We start from the raw sequence: 15,887 nt of genomic DNA, 5'->3' as shown, positions 1-15,887 counted from the left end.
CATGCTACCATTTGGGTAATTTTTTGACTTGACTTGACTACTCCTTGGTTCTCCAAAGGCATTATTATTATTATTTATTTTAAAAAATGTAATGCAATTTTATTCGAGCTGGAATCTATCGAGACAGATATATCCACAGGTGCAGTACCGCCTCCAGCCTGAGTGGCGCTGTCTGCAATCTGATTCCCACTTCAGCGTCTCGCTCCGCCTGAGGAAGCCGCAGAAGAAACTTTGACCACTTCAGCTGTTAGCCTAGCAGCGGAGACACACATCTCCGTTATTGTTTACTACTAGTCACTTATTTATTCGACCAGCCCTTTTAAAAAGATGTGGTTTATTTATTTACTCAGCTGGTTGTCGCTGGTGATACAGATATGTTTCGTTACTCTCGCTATCGGTGAGTTTTATGTTGCTGCTGTTAGCCGCTAACCTCCTTTTGCTGACGCGACCAAAGAAATCCATCAGCTCCCGCGCCTTATTAACAATCAAATATCCGTTTATTTTCAATAAATAGAAGCCTTTGGAAAAATTAACGATGTAGAGTAGAATAACAGTAGGATGAGCTAAGACAAAACCTGCCTCATATCTATCTCTTTGACTAAACTCATATTATATAAGAATCGATAAGCTCATTGTGTTTCAAGCTTTTGAGTTTTTATATTTCTAACTGTAGGGCTGCAGAATACAGGATTGTTTTGATTAGTATTCGCTCCGCCCATTTATATGAGACCCGTTAGGGTAAAGTTACACCTGACAGGACACTTATTTTACAAGTAATTTCATATATGTATATTTATTTATATTAGGGTATATATTGCATATATATGATGGCTAATTGTATTCTTTAAATTCTCGCTGTGTGCCACATGATGATGATGATGATGATGATGATTGGAGACAAAAACAGTCCAAATGTCTCTGTCCACGTAGGCAGTCAGATGTGTTCATGATGAGGATTGAGAACTTGGCAACATGTCAAAACAGCAGTTACACCTGTACCTGTCTTTATACACCTGTGTTTACTCTTACTCTAGCACTGAATGCATAAGAGACTCGATAGATGACTCGATAGATCGCTCTTGCACTTTTACACACTTGTAAGATCTGAATGACATGTTTGTTTAGATGTTGATTTGTAACTCAGTTTGTTATTTGTCCTCACAGCTGCAGGCCTGTATTACCTGGCGGAGTTAATAGAGGAGTACACAGTCGCCACCAGTCGCATTATAAAATATATGATCATGGTGAGTATTGTGTCATTATATAAAATTTACATTATTAAGATTGCATCCATAGACTTAATATCGCAGGCCCTCAAGCCATATCTAGAGAACAGGACACAAATCCAGTTTGGGATTCAAATCTTTTTAGGCTTGTCAACATTGTCTGAACAGTCGGATCAGAGTTCATCTCTCACAAAATGAAAGTGTTGTCATAAGTGTGTTTGCATTGGTTGTTATAATACTGATGTACGCGTCAGCATGTTGCATGCTTTGTGTGACAGGGTTCGTACAAGGTGCTTGAAGTACTTGAATTTGATTTGAAACACCCATATTTATGAAAAGTGCTTGAATTTTTTAAAAGATATATATGTGAAATTATTGCTTAATTTTATTGATGTTAAATCTTTTTACACAAAATGAATAAATGGCTATGAATGAGGGTGATATTGCACATAAATATCCATGACGGATATGAGAGCGTTTTCATTCTTGAGGTCAATCATATATTCATGGGAGAAAAAATCATTTTGAATAAAGAAATATCTTTGCTTTTTTTTGTACCATTTTGTTTTATCAGTTTGTTGATCTATTAACATTTTTTAGAATTTGAAAGATAATAAAGATATTCGTTGATAAATTCAATTCACATTTATTTGCATAGCGCTTTTCACAATACACATCGTTTCAAAGCAGCTTTACAGAAAGTGCATGAGTCCACTTTACAATTTAGAGTGAACTGTTATCAGAGTCTAAATTATGTATTTCAGAAATGTACTTGTACAAAATCACAGTTAGCTAAAAACGTATTAAATTAAGCAATGAGCTCATTTAAGTTATGAATACTTGTTTGTTAACAACATTTAGAAAATGTAGCATTGGTGATGTTGATTCAGAGTTTGCGTCATCTGAAGATCTCTCATTGTAGTCCTTGTACACCAAAAAGGTAGTACTTGAAAAGTCCTTTGCCAGTATCTGTAGGACCCCTGGCGTGAGGTTACGTTCGATATGCTCACGTCTCACACCCGTCTCTCAGTTCTCCACAGCGGTTCTGGTCGGGCTGTACGTGTTCGAGGGCTTCCCGACGCTCATGGTCGGAGTGGGTCTCTTCACAAACCTGGTTTACTTTGGTCTTCTGCAGACGTTTCCATACATTATGCTGACCTCACCAAACTTTATCCTGTCATGTGGTGCGTAATGGAGACATTTACAGTCTGTGTATTGTACAGTGTTCTCCTCTCATCCTTATTGTTGCTCGCTTTTCCAGCACTGGTTGTGTTAAACCACTATATGGCCTTCCAGTATTTTGCGGAGGAGTACTATCCTTTCTCTGAGGTATGCTATATCTAATATGCAAATAGATCAAATATGTTATCTTTTTTTTTTACTGACCAAAACAATGTAATATCAAACCCAGGAGTTTAGATGTAGGGTGATGCTCGGGTGTATAATAATGTGAATTTTTTTTTTTCCTCTCACATTGGCCTATTAAAGAAAGCTCTTGATCCCACTTTGAGTTTGCTGTAAAAATAAAGTTAAAAATATACAGTACAGTTTGAAAGATTTGTGTCTGTTTTTGAAAGAAGTCTCTTCTGCTCACCAAGGCTGCATTTATTTGATCAAAAATACAGTAATATTGTTAAATATTATTACAATTTAGCCATTTTCTATTGTGATATCTTTTCAAATGTAATTTATTCCTGTATCAAAGCATCATTACTCCAGTCTTCAGTGTCACATGATCCTTCAGAATCATTTCTGATTATTATCTATGTGTTGCTTAATATGTTTGTAGAAACTGCCATTCATATTTTTGTGGACATTTCTTTGATGAATAGAAAGCACAGCATTTATATTTAAACGGAAACCTTTAGTAACATTATAAGTCTTTACTATCAATTTTGATCAGTTTAATTCATCCTTGCTAAGGATTTAATTTCTTTAAAACATGACATTATGCTGATTAAATGATGTGTGTGTTTTGAAGTTTAGGTGATCACTGATCAGTGACTGAGTTTACTCGAGGACGAGTTGAGAGTAACGTCTCTGTGTTTTCAGGTTCTGGCGTACTTCACTATATGCCTGTGGGTGATTCCTTTCTCGTTCTTCGTGTCTCTCTCTGCCGGGGAGAATGTCCTTCCATCCACTGTGCAGCAGGGAGGTGAGAGAGACCACATTATGCTTTATTATATCTGATCTTTATGACCACATGGCATGTTAAACTACCCTTAGGTACTACTAACCCTGTTACTGCATGGGCTGAGTGACATAACGGTGCAAACAGAAGAAATCTGTATGCAATTATTGTTGTTTTTCACAGTCATTAAAAGTGATTTGATTGATACATTATTTCCGAATGTGTCAAAAATGTGCAAAAGTGGACGAGGCTTCTTCAGAATCAAAGCAAAAGCTTTTCAATTAAATATAGAGACTTTTGTTTGAACCAAACCGAGCAGATGAGTTTAATAGAGCACTATATGATGTCATTTAGTAGAATTTTAACTAGTATTTTTTAAATAAAAATAAATTAAATAACACAAATGGAATATTTTATTAAAAATAAAATTGCTTCATTGTAATTTACGTGCCCTTGAATAATATTCAAATGTGCATTTCACTTTGAATGTTGTTTTTCAGTTTAATTAAATAAAAGTAATAAATAAAATAAAAAAAATGTCATGTTTTATTTAAAAAAAATTAGCTCTTTGTAATTTACTTGCCTTTGAAAAATATTTAAATGTGCATTTTACCTTGAACGTTGTTTTTCAGTTTAATTAAATAAAAGTAATAAATAAAATATTTTTTTATATCTTATTAAAAATACATTTGCTTCATTGTAATTTACATGCCCTGAATAATATTCAAATGTGCATTTTACTTTGAACATTTTTTTCAGGCTAATTAAATAAAAAGGATGAATAATATAATAAAATGTTTTTCTTTTATTACAAATAAATTTGCTTCATTGTAATTTACGTGCCTTTGAAAAATATTTCTAATTCAATAAAAATAATTAACAATGATAATAAATATTTTTATTAAAAATATGCATCTTGTATGGTGGCTTTTGTAATTTACATGCCTTCAAAAAATATATTTGAATGTTCATTTTAAAAACATTGTTTTCGGTCAAAACAATTTTTTTTTTGCAATGTTCTTCAAAATGTGTGCATCATGGTATCATTAATCACCAAATGTTTTAAAATATATTATTACAATTTTTGTTTATCGCCCCCCCCCCCCCCCCCTTTACCCTGTAGTTGGATGTGATGGACAGACATTAACAGTGCTACTATATACAACTCCTCATATATTGATTGTTTTCTGTGTGTGTGTGTTTCTCAGATGACGTGGTGTCGAACTACTTCACTAAAGGCAAGCGGGGCAAGCGCTCGGGAATCCTGCTCATCTTCTCCTTCTTGAAGGAGGCTGTTTTGCCGAGCCGACAGAAGATGTACTGATGAAGCAGTGGAAATAAGCACCGGACGGAGGGCTGTGGGGGGGTTTGATCAGGTCACCGGCCCCTTTCATTGGACAGCATCTTTTTTTTGTGGGAGGGATTCGTTTGCAATGATGATCATGAGATTGAATCTGTAGGACCACATCAGAACAAACGCGCACAAACTCTGAATGAACTTATCAGTCTGTTGATTCACGTTGAGAGTCGCCAGCTAATTTTTTCTTAGGCGTCTAAAGCCATGAAAGGACTTCAGAAGTCTTTAATTTTTAAAGGCTTAATCTCGTCTGTATGTGGATGATTGTGGAAGGGGCTTCGGCTTCATAGCGTCGCTAGAGGCTCCTGCTGATTTTCTTCTAATCGCATCAAAAGCCAATGCTTGTGTTCACTCATGAACAAACTGATGTGTCTGGATTCTGTGTTCACGTTTTAAAGGAATGTTTTACCCCCGAATCCAGTGTTCATTCTTCAGTTTGCTCACCGTCGGTACATAGTCACTCACGCCTCACACTACAAGTATTTGCTTTGAAGTAGGACCTTAACCAAGTCAATTTTTAATTACCTGATGTTAAGAAGGATCGTTTATGTCCTTTCTGCTCCATTTGAGCTTTATAAGTCCATTTTATATCATCCGGTGGTTTGAGGATTAAAGAAAAGCTAGTTTTTGGGTAAAATATTGCTTTAAATATACTGTAATCATGAGAGCCATAGTGTTGGCCATGCTTAATTTGTGTGCTGTACAAAAATCTAATAAAATTCAGTTGTATGAGTTTTTAAAAGGTAAACATTGTCATGCACAAATAAGGATCTGATGTGAGTGGGTCCCATTTCACCCGCAAAGTCACGAGGGGGAAAAAATTGCATTGAGATTTTAAGGATTAAAGGCGAGCATTGTTTTTCAGGCGAATTAAAAATTAAATATATTATTAAAAATAAATGTGTTTGTGATTTGCATGCCTTGTTCAAATGTTAATTTTAAAACATTGTTTTTCAGTTGCGTTTTTTTTTTACGTTTCAGATGTGTTCAGATCCATAAAAATATGTATCTAATTATGTTATTAAATGTGCTTAATTATCAGAAAAAGTTTATACAAAAAGGTCTTCATCAAACTAAATATTTTCGGGTATTATGTGATCTGGACATTTTATGAGAGGATCACCTAAGCAAAACTATAATTTATATATATATATAAATTATATATAAACAAAATGTAAACGTTAAATGTGAAGAACTTAGAAGAATAAAAGAACTTCTAATAAAATATCCGGATGGCTCAGAAGAACTGCGGCGCTGTCTGTACCGGCTCTTCCTCTGTACGGACACATTTGCGCTCCTCTCTCTCTGACGTTCGGGATCTTGTTCTCGGAGTGCGAGGTTGAGGAAAGGTCAGGACACATTCACATCAGGAAGCTCTCATCTGGGAGCGAATCACTTAGGAGGGTGGAAGTTGCCCTTCGCTGATCCTTTTTTTAATCCAAACATTTTGTGGCTTGTTTCGTAATGGCTGAGGTTAAAGTCGACGTACGGAAAACTGGTTCTAGGTCTGTAAAAGGGCATCTGTTTTCTTGCATGTCAAAAATGAAGCCAAGCGTCCATTGGGATGTAATGCAGGAAAGCCAGCAGAGCTGTTTCGGGCCGGTGACCCGGGTCACCGCGACTTCGACCTGGACGCCTCCAGCCCTCAAACCGCATTCAGAGTTCAACTTTCATGAACATGCACCTACATAGTTCAGCGGGTTTTTTTGCCCTCATAGATGTTTTCTGTTCACCTTTTCACACCTTGATGATGGTCAGTGTTGGCTTGAGTGTGCATGTTTAGAGGCATGTTGCAGTTAAAAGCTACTCTACAGTTTTTAGCCTCTGGTCAGATTTGCGTTTTGGGAAAGTGTGCCATTGAATATCACAAACCTTTCAAGAACACGTCCAGGTGTCGAGTCCTGGCTTTCCCAATTCAGTTCCCCTGTCTGCACTACACTGTAGCGTACTACCAAATTAATCCACAGCTTTCCATTCTACTGTAATGTGAAGAAAAAAATCAATTTTTAAATATTTATACACTATCGTCCAAAAAGTTAGGGGCAGTAAGATTTTACAAAAGTGTCTTCTGCTCACCGATGCTGCATTTATTTGATGAGAAATATAGTATTATTGTTAAATTGTATTACAATTTATATGAACTCTTTTCTATTTGAATGTATTTTAACATGTAATTTATTCCTGTGATCAAAGCTGTATTTTCAGCATCATTACTCCAGTCTTCAGTGTCACATGATCCTTCAGAAATCATTTTAATTTGATGATCTGATGCTCTAGAAACATTTATGATTATTTTCAATGTTGAAAACAGTTGTGCTGCTTCATATTTTTGTGGAAACTTTCAGGATCCTTTGATGAATATAAAGTTCGTTAACAGCGGTTATTTAAATTAAAAAACATTTCTGTCACTTTTGATCAATTTAATGTGTCCTTAATGAATAATGAAATCTTACTAAACCCCAAACTTTTGAACATAGTGTACATAGTGATATTAGGCTATTTGTATTAGGGCTGTCATGATTTTTGCAAAAATAATTCATGATGATATATATATATATATATACATTTATATCAATATCTGTATATTGCGACACCCCTAATTAACACGATAATGATATTTAATTTTTTTTTAATATCACGGTTATCGTGAATAGTGGTGGATAGCGACATGCCCAATTTGTATACTCCCTTTAATCTGTTTTAAATAAAAACATTTACTGGTACAGTAAAAATTACTGTAAAAACAATCTGGTGAGAATAATCAAGAATAATTAATCACAAAATGAAAATAATCTCATTAAAGATGCAAAACACCTTAATAGTCTAAACTGGTAGAAACATGTTTAATTAAGTATTAATTTCACTGCATGTATTAAAGATGCACTATGATTTGTGTTTGCTGTCATATTATTATTATAACTCTTTCTTATTATGCAATATGCACTGCATAATATTGTGTCCCACAATGCAGTGTTTTAAAATCCACTGCAGTTTTCAACATTTTCTTTGATTTTTGATCGGAGGTCCATTTGTATTTCTGAGAACTGGATCATGCTGAATTAAACATGCATGTAAATCCATTCTTTCTCTTAAGAGACAATAACTTTACTTGTTGTGCACTTTGACCTTTTAAACTTTGCAGACCTTCCCAAACAGAAAAATATTACACACTCCATGTAAGGAGAATAAAATAATATTCGGAAAAGCATAATAGTCCCTTTAACAAACAGTATGAAGTACACTAGTATTCCATTCAGAACAGAAGTATCTCTACTTAGTGCAACACCGAATTGAAAAGTAAATGTACATAACACTTTTTATTCCTCTGGCACTTATTGAAAATAGGACAATGGTCTCTGTAGATGAGAGCGGGTCTAATAGTGTCCGGGCTTCAACTCCTCAGCGAGGTGCATGGCCACCTCAGTCCACGGCGAGTCTTTGGTTTTTAGGGCCCGACCCAGTCGAGACAGATCCAGCACATTGAAACACTGGAATTGCCTTAGATCACGTCGCTCTCTGGTGTTCAAAATCTCCTGCTGTTTGTCTTTTCGCCACATTGCATCTTTCAGAAACCTGTTGCACAAACACATTTATGTTCATTTGCATATCTGACTTCACACTCTGAAAAAATAGAAAACTTAAGTTCTGTCATGACTCATGACAACTCTTGGAGTGTTTGGCATGTTAATGGGTGTGAGAATGTTGATATATTTGGTCTTGGCGAGAAGAGATGTGCTACGCTGCTCCTGCAGAGCAAGTACAGGACTTACTACTGCCAATACATTCACAGACACGCTGCTGTGAGCAAGTAAGATATGCTGCTGCTGTACAATATAGTGTACATTAATTACCCGTAGCAGATCTATACAGGTGAAGCTGGAGGACTTCTGCAACTGTTAGAGGAAATGATGACTGGTATTTGAAGGTTGAGCAACAAGATCATTGGCTGCTGATAAATCAATCAGCTACAACCTATAGAGAACTGTGGCTGCATCTGAAATCGCATACTTCCCTACTACAACCCCAAATCAGAAAAAGTTGGGACATTTTGTAAAATGCAATAAAATCAAGAATCTGTGATTTTTTTATTCAATTTTACCTTTTATTAACTGACAAAAGTACAAAGAAATGTTTCCCAATGTTTTCACTGACCAACATAATTATATTTTGTAAAAATGAAAAATTTTTGATTTTGATGGCTGCAACACCTCAAAAAAGTTGGGACGGAGACCAAATAAAAGTGAAAAGATTATCCAAATTAGATTATCCAACTCTTTTGAAACAGTCTACAATGAGCAGGTGAATTGGTAATAGTTGAGGGTATCATGTTTGGGTGTAAAAGTGCTTCTCAGTCTTTTTAAGCAAAGATGGGTCATGGCTCATCACTTTGTGCCAAATATCATGAGAGAATTGTCAAACTATTTAAAAAATCACATTTCTCAATGCAAGATTGCAAAGAATTTATGCCTTTCATCATCTTCCATACATAATATTGTCACAAGATTCAGGGAATCCAGAGAAATCTCAGTCTGTGTTGAGCAAGGCAGTAGACCTCTGTTGAATGTGCGTGACCTTTGAGCCCTCAGATGGCATTGCACGAGATACCATCATGCTAATCCGTTAAATACAGACACATGTGCTCAGGAGTAATTTGGAAAACCGTTTTCACTGAACACAGTCTGACTCTGCATCAAGAAATGCCACTTGAATCTCTGTTACGCACGGAGAAAGCTTTACATCAGTTCTATGTGAAGATGCCGGCGAGTTCTCTGGGCCTGAGCTCATCTCAGATGGTCTAGGAGACAGTGGGAATGTGTGCTGTGGTCAGATGAGTCCATGTTTCAGCTTGTTTTTGGGAGAAAATGGACACCGAGTTCTCAGTCCCAAAGAAGAAAGGGACCAACCAGACTTTCACCAGCGACAGGTGCAAAAGCAAACATCTGTGCTGGTATTGAGGTGCATCATTGCAAACAGTCTGGGTAACTTTCATTATTGTGAAGGTACCATTGACATGGAGGCATATATTTGTATTGTACAAAGACAAAAACTGCCATCAAGATGACATCTTTCCTGGGAAGCAAGACAATGCCAGGCCTCATTCTGCACATGCTAAAACTGAGTGGTTTCTAGACACTCTGCACCATAGAAGGGATGTGCCTCCTGTTTACTGCAGTCCAGATATGTCTCTTATGGAATATGTATGATCCATCATGAAAAGGAGAATCAGGCAACGATGACCACAGACTGTTGAGCGGCTGTCTTGTATCAGACAAGATTGGGCAAATATTCCACTAGCAAAACTCCAACAATTAGTATACTCAACTCCCAAATGATTAAAAAGTGTAATTAAAAGGAAAGGATGTGACACAGTGGTAAACATGTCTCTGTCCCAACTTTTTTGAGATGTGTTGCAGCCATCAAAATCAAAATATGTTCATATTTATGAAAATATGTTCATATTTATGTTATATAATAGGTGAAAAACAGTATGTGACAAGAGTGGTATGTCTGCATTCACAATACTTTCTGAAGTTTGCATTCGATGGGCAATTTACTGTCCCATGAGGTCGTTGGGAGAGGATTTGTGAATGACAGTGAAGCGACGCAACTGATGCTGGTAGGTCACATGATGATGACAACATGGCAAATGTAGTTCGTCCAGATTACATTAATTCTACACACATTCATACTATATAGAACATACTTTTTAGCGGTCGTTAAGTAATTAACTGTACTAATTCAATTCTAAGGACCTGGTTTCATGAAAAAACTTTGTATTTAATTTGCTGCCTTACATTTTTAAGTATAATCAAATTGGCTTAACAAGTAATTTCAACTTAAATTATATTTAAAAAAAATCTTTATATTTAAAAATCGAGTTGAATCTCGTAGAAAAAAAAGTTGGAATTGCTTAAATTGTTTTGATGAGTTAAAGTGATGTAAAAACATTGCCTTGACTTATTGACCATATAATTTTTTACAGTGCATGCCATCAGTTTTTGCATATATGCAGTGTCATGTAATCTAACCTAAATCACACACACTGAGGTGTCGACAACATGCACCATCCCATCCAGTAATTGTCACTAGCACTTGATACCTGGCAATGAGCCTGTGGCCCCAGATACGAGCGAGGTCTAGGGCTGTGTGACCCCTCTTGTCCCGAGCGTGTGTGTCTGCTCCGTTTCTCACCAGCGTCTCTGTGCAATCCATCAGACCCTCTGCAGCAGCCAAATGCAGTGGAGTCAATCCTTCATCTGTTGACCTGTGGATACAACAACACTGAGGCAGCTGTGACACAATGACATGCTTCTGATGCCATGGCAGCTATATTCATGCTGACAATGTAGCCTGTATGTGTCCTCAAACTCATAAAAATAAAGCTTCCAAAAGGGTGTTTTTGCAGTGAAGAACCAATATTGATTCTTCAACCAATAAACCAGTCAACCAACCAAAACAACCAGTCAACCAACCAACCAACCAACCAAAACAACCAGTCAACCAACCAACCAATCAAAACAACCAGTCAACCAACCAATCAACCAACCAACACAACCAGTCAACCAAACAACCAGTCAACCAACCAACTAACCAACCAACACAACCAACCAACAAACAAACACAACCAACCAACAAACCAAAACAACCAGTCAACCAACCAACCAACCAACCAACCAACCAACCAACCAACCAACCAAAACAACCAGTCAACCAACCAACAAAACCAACCAAAACAACCAGTCAACCAACCAACCAACCAACCAAAACAACCAGTCAACCAACCAACCAAAACAACCAGTCAACCAACCAACCAAAACAACCAGTCAACCAACCTATCAACCAATCAACACAACCAGTCAACCAAACAATCAGCCAACCAACTAACCAACCAACACAACCAACCAACTAACCAACAAACACAACCAACCAACCAAAACAACCAGTCAACCAACCAACCAACCAACCAACCAAAACAACCAGTCAACCAACCAACCAAAACAACCAGTCAACCAACCAATCAACACAACCAGTCAACCAAACAATCAGCCAACCAACTAACCAACCAACACAACCAACCAACTAACCAACCAACATAACCAACCAACCAACCAACCAACCAACACAACCAACCAAAACAACCAGTCAACCAACCAACCAACCAACCAACCAACCAACCAACCAACCAACCAACCAACCAACCAACCAACCAACCAACCAACCAAAACAACCAGTCAACCAACCAACCAACCAACCAAAACAACTAGTCAACCAACCAACCAACCAACCAACCAACCAACCAACCAACCAAAACAACCCGTCAACCAACCAACCAATCAACCAACCAACACAACCAGTCAACCAACCAACCAACCAACCAACACAACCAGTCAACCAACCACCAACACAACCAGTCAACCAACCAACCAACCAACCAACCGACCAACCGATCAAACAAACAAACAAACAAACAAACAAGCAACCAACCAACCAACCAAAACAACCAGTCAACCAACCAAAACAACTAGTCAACCAACCAACCAACACAACCAACCAACCAAATCAACCAGTCAACCAACCAACCAACCAACCAACTAATCAACCAACCAACCAATCAACCAAATCAACCAGTCAACCAACCAGTCAACCAACCAATCAACAAACCAACACAACCAACCAACCCACCAACCAACCAACCAACCAATCAACCAACCAACTGATCAAACAAGCAAACAAACAAGCAACCAAATCAACCAACCAACCAACCAACCAGTCAAACAACCAACTAACACAACCAGTCAACCAACCAACCAACCAATCAATCAATCAATCAATCAAATCAACATTAAAAACTGTTCACTTTCATCAAAATATAGGTAAGTTGCTCCACCACCAAAATTGTTGAATATCCAGTTTCACTTCAAAGTATATAACCAAACTGGTATAAGTATAAACTGATAAAAACTTTTAACATAAATGTATTGCCTTTATTTGTTTGTTTGGCTTATGTTCATTATTAAATATGAATCTAAGAGAGTTATAGTGGTAAAACAGAGGTGGTTCGTACACATTGATCTGGGCACCGTGTTCCAGCAGATAAATGAGGCAGGCGTGAGAGTTTTGTCGGCTCTGAGTTGTCAGCACCATATGTAGGGGTCTGCGTCCCTGAGGACACCTCACATTCACATCCACACAACCACCATCCTCCACCAGCAGCTCCATACAGGCCAAGTGTCCATGTAGCGCTGCGATATGAAGCACGGTGAGACCCTGAAACACACAAACACAGTCGCTATCTTTGTGGGGACTCTCCATAGGCGTGATGGTAAACTGTCCAAACTGTATATCCTGTCTCCTTACACTAACCCGACCCCTAAACCTACCCATCACACACAACTTTCTGCATTTTTACATTTTAAACCAAAAAAAAAAACCTTATTCTGTATGATTTAGGCTTTAAGCTTTTGCACCCATGGGTACCTCAATTTAGGTCCCCACAGTGACATGAGTTCAGTCCTGAGTTCAAACTTGTACACACACACACACACTGGTTGGGTTTCCATGTTTTGGTCACTGGGTAAAGGATGCAAAATATTATGAATAAATAATAAAAATGCAAAAATAATAAATTTCTTGGTTTGATATTTTATTATGAACAGGCGTATTATGGATATTTAAAATAGTATCTGCATTATATAATTTATTATCAATATTATTATTATTACAGTTTTTCTCAATTGCTTTGGCACATTTTTCGAAACAGTCTTAACATTCTCTAAACTGTGAGTGCAAATGTCACAACTGTTTGCAGGAACTTCAAAACTTTATAGGATGTCTGCAAAATGTAGTTACTCACCCAAAACATTTAATTCATGCTTCAAAACCTAGTTATTGTGTCAATAATTTGCCCAAGGCCACCAAAATCTAAAGTATTTTTGTCATTGTGTGACCCACACTGGTCAAAATGTTTAGTTGTTTTTTCACCACAACAGATGAAATTTAAGGATTTACTGTAAACAGGTCTCATATTTGTTGAGAAAAGTCAATAGTATGTAGAAAAAAAAAGTGTATGAACATTTGTATTTTTACAGTGTTTATTTTTGTACTTCATGAGTACAAGTGTATTTACTGTACATGTTACGGTAAGTAACTGACAAGAGTAACAATAATCACTTTACATTTCATATTTGTGTAAGGATGCTAACCTTGCCAATGGCGACTCTGGCGCACGCGCGCGTGTGTGTGTGTGTGTCATTATATATATATATATATATATATATATATATATATATATATATATATCCACAAGTGTGGCTCTGATTTCATCAGAGACTCTGACTCTTCTATTTCCACCTCTTTCTCGATTATTTCTTCCTCTACCACCACCACGTATTCTTACACGCCTTCCAATTGCTCTTCCATGAGCATGTTGCTGCAGTTCAGGGTTGTGAACGTCCTCCATTCTCAAAACCTTCTACAGCAGTGATTGTGCTGTGGGCAATCTATATATATATATATATATAGACATATATATACTCCCAAAGTTGATTGGTGTAATGGTTAAATGGTTGATTCATATTAGAGGTAATTTGTAATTAGATTGCGAATGCAATTAGAGGTCATGTGCCAATTTAGCAAACATTACAAACAATGTCAATGTCAGATATATTTTGGAATATACATTCATGTATACTAATTATGATCATTGAACAGATAGTTTTGAATGTGATGGCTTACACAATAAAAAATATCTGAGAAGTTCTGAAGTGTTTGAAAGTGTAAGTGAGAATCGAGTCATCAGTTTTGATCAACAAGCCATATGCAATTATTTGTTGTCCAAACTGCAGACAGTTGTATGTACTCTTTGCACACATGTGCCAAAGCATTTGCAATTTGCTCAAATCAATAAGAAATTCCAATCTGTTGTGAGGAAGAAGCGAATTGTTCAGAGATCTGAACTTAATGTTTTGGGAAATAAAAAAAACATTTGAGAACTGAGCCAAAGCAATTGAGAAAAACTGTAAGGCCCCTTCACACCAAGGACGATAAGTATAAAGATAATGATAAATATTTTAATTTTGTACAAGGTACTTTTTGGGTCCTTTAATGAGGCAGTAAAATTAAATATACTACTGTAACGAAAGATAAAATTATCCAGAAAAAGAGGGATGAGAGAGAAAGTACCCAGCTTACGTCATCAGCACTGGCCATTATCTGCCAGAAACATGTACTTGATCAATATTTAATGTTAAGCGGTTGGAGCTGAATTAACAACAAATCATTTTGGATAAGTATAAAGCACGCACGTGTTTGTCAGTGTGCAATGGTTTGCGCGCTCTCGTCAGAATCAAACTCAACCATTCACGCGCTCCGCACGCGGCGGCGTGAAACATGTCGCTCTCCGGTGGAAATGAACGAATCAGCCGAACCAGCGATCCGGAATCACCCTTTCGACTAACACTAAAAATAAACAAATGTAATGAAGTTATTATTATAATTATATATTATAGGTTATTAATATCACAACTTATACACAGTATTACATTAACATTTTTCCATAGATAATTAAATCACATTTTAATGCTTACATATATTCGCTATAATTCTGAGATTGTGTGACTGATTTAGCCATAGATATATAAATATATCTATCTATGGATTTAGCATCGAGCAAAAACTCACCTCATGGCCGTGGAGTTTGTTGACGTTTCTGCGGCTGTTTCCATGGCGTTTCTAATGTCAAACAAACGCAAGTGTGCGAGCTGAATTCCTAGTTGACAAACATTGACATTTTTAAATTAACATTAGGTTGTTTTGCCTTTTTAGGTAAAAGAATGGTGTGCTGCAACTGGTCATCAATTCTTTTTCACCATTTTAATCACATTTTTTATTTTTTTAAATGCACGTTTGCAGTCAGTCAGTGTGACAAATGAATGTTAAATGTACCACAAGTACTCCAATCTCGGTTAAAATAAGATCATGGAAAATATGTTTAGTAATAATTAGCCTACAGTAGCAATGCATTCTTCGTTAAAAAGAAGTTTTCGATGTGACGCTATCTGAAATGTCATGTCAGCTCCCATCATCTGCTAAAAATATTGAACTGGACATGCCTTTCTGTAGGATATGTGCATATATGGTCAAGTTAAAAAGGGCGAAGTTCATTAAGTCATTG

General features: G+C 36.7%; 2 protein-coding genes across 2 annotated transcripts; one reads left to right on the top strand and one right to left on the bottom strand.

The window, feature by feature from the left end:
- The first annotated feature begins 212 nt into the window (after positions 1-212).
- On the top strand, positions 213-5,614 carry tex261 (testis expressed 261). The gene is made up of 6 exons (XM_077227506.1): positions 213-397; positions 1,165-1,244; positions 2,257-2,410; positions 2,488-2,555; positions 3,279-3,381; positions 4,566-5,614. Exons 1-6 carry the CDS (start codon positions 328-330, stop codon positions 4,679-4,681), a joined length of 591 nt encoding a protein of 196 aa, XP_077083621.1. The 5' UTR covers positions 213-327; the 3' UTR covers positions 4,682-5,614.
- A 1,958-nt stretch (positions 5,615-7,572) lies between these two features.
- On the bottom strand, positions 7,573-15,476 carry ankrd53 (ankyrin repeat domain 53). Its single transcript, XM_077227233.1, has 6 exons — positions 15,395-15,476; positions 15,019-15,172; positions 12,780-12,982; positions 10,815-10,979; positions 7,859-8,287; positions 7,573-7,822 (listed from the first exon to the last, which is right to left on the bottom strand). Exons 1-5 carry the CDS (start codon positions 15,436-15,438, stop codon positions 8,089-8,091), a joined length of 765 nt encoding a protein of 254 aa, XP_077083348.1. The 5' UTR covers positions 15,439-15,476; the 3' UTR covers positions 7,573-7,822; positions 7,859-8,088.
- Positions 15,477-15,887: the final 411 nt, after the last annotated feature.

Source organism: Siphateles boraxobius, unplaced genomic scaffold (assembly GCF_051911475.1).
Source record: "Siphateles boraxobius isolate OS27281-9 unplaced genomic scaffold, OSU_SipBor_1 130, whole genome shotgun sequence".
NCBI classification, from domain to species: domain Eukaryota; kingdom Metazoa; phylum Chordata; class Actinopteri; order Cypriniformes; family Leuciscidae; genus Siphateles; species Siphateles boraxobius.
This window is presented reverse-complemented; position numbering and strand designations above follow the sequence as displayed.

Excerpts from the sequence above, each read along its gene's own strand:
- tex261 (XM_077227506.1), top strand. The coding sequence starts at position 328 with ATGTGGTTTATTTATTTACTCAGCTGGTTGTCGCTGGTGATACAGATA. Across the intron at positions 398-1,164 it reads TTTCGTTACTCTCGCTATCG|CTGCAGGCCTGTATTACCTG; the intron begins GTGAGTTTTATG and ends TTGTCCTCACAG. Across the intron at positions 2,411-2,487 it reads AAACTTTATCCTGTCATGTG|CACTGGTTGTGTTAAACCAC; the intron begins GTGCGTAATGGA and ends TCGCTTTTCCAG.
- ankrd53 (XM_077227233.1), bottom strand. The coding sequence starts at position 15,438 with ATGGAAACAGCCGCAGAAACGTCAACAAACTCCACGGCCATGAG. Across the intron at positions 15,173-15,394 it reads ACAAACTCCACGGCCATGAG|TGTTAGTCGAAAGGGTGATT; the intron begins GTGAGTTTTTGC and ends GTTTATTTTTAG. Across the intron at positions 12,983-15,018 it reads CATTGCACACTGACAAACAC|GGTCTCACCGTGCTTCATAT; the intron begins GTGCGTGCTTTA and ends TGTGTGTTTCAG.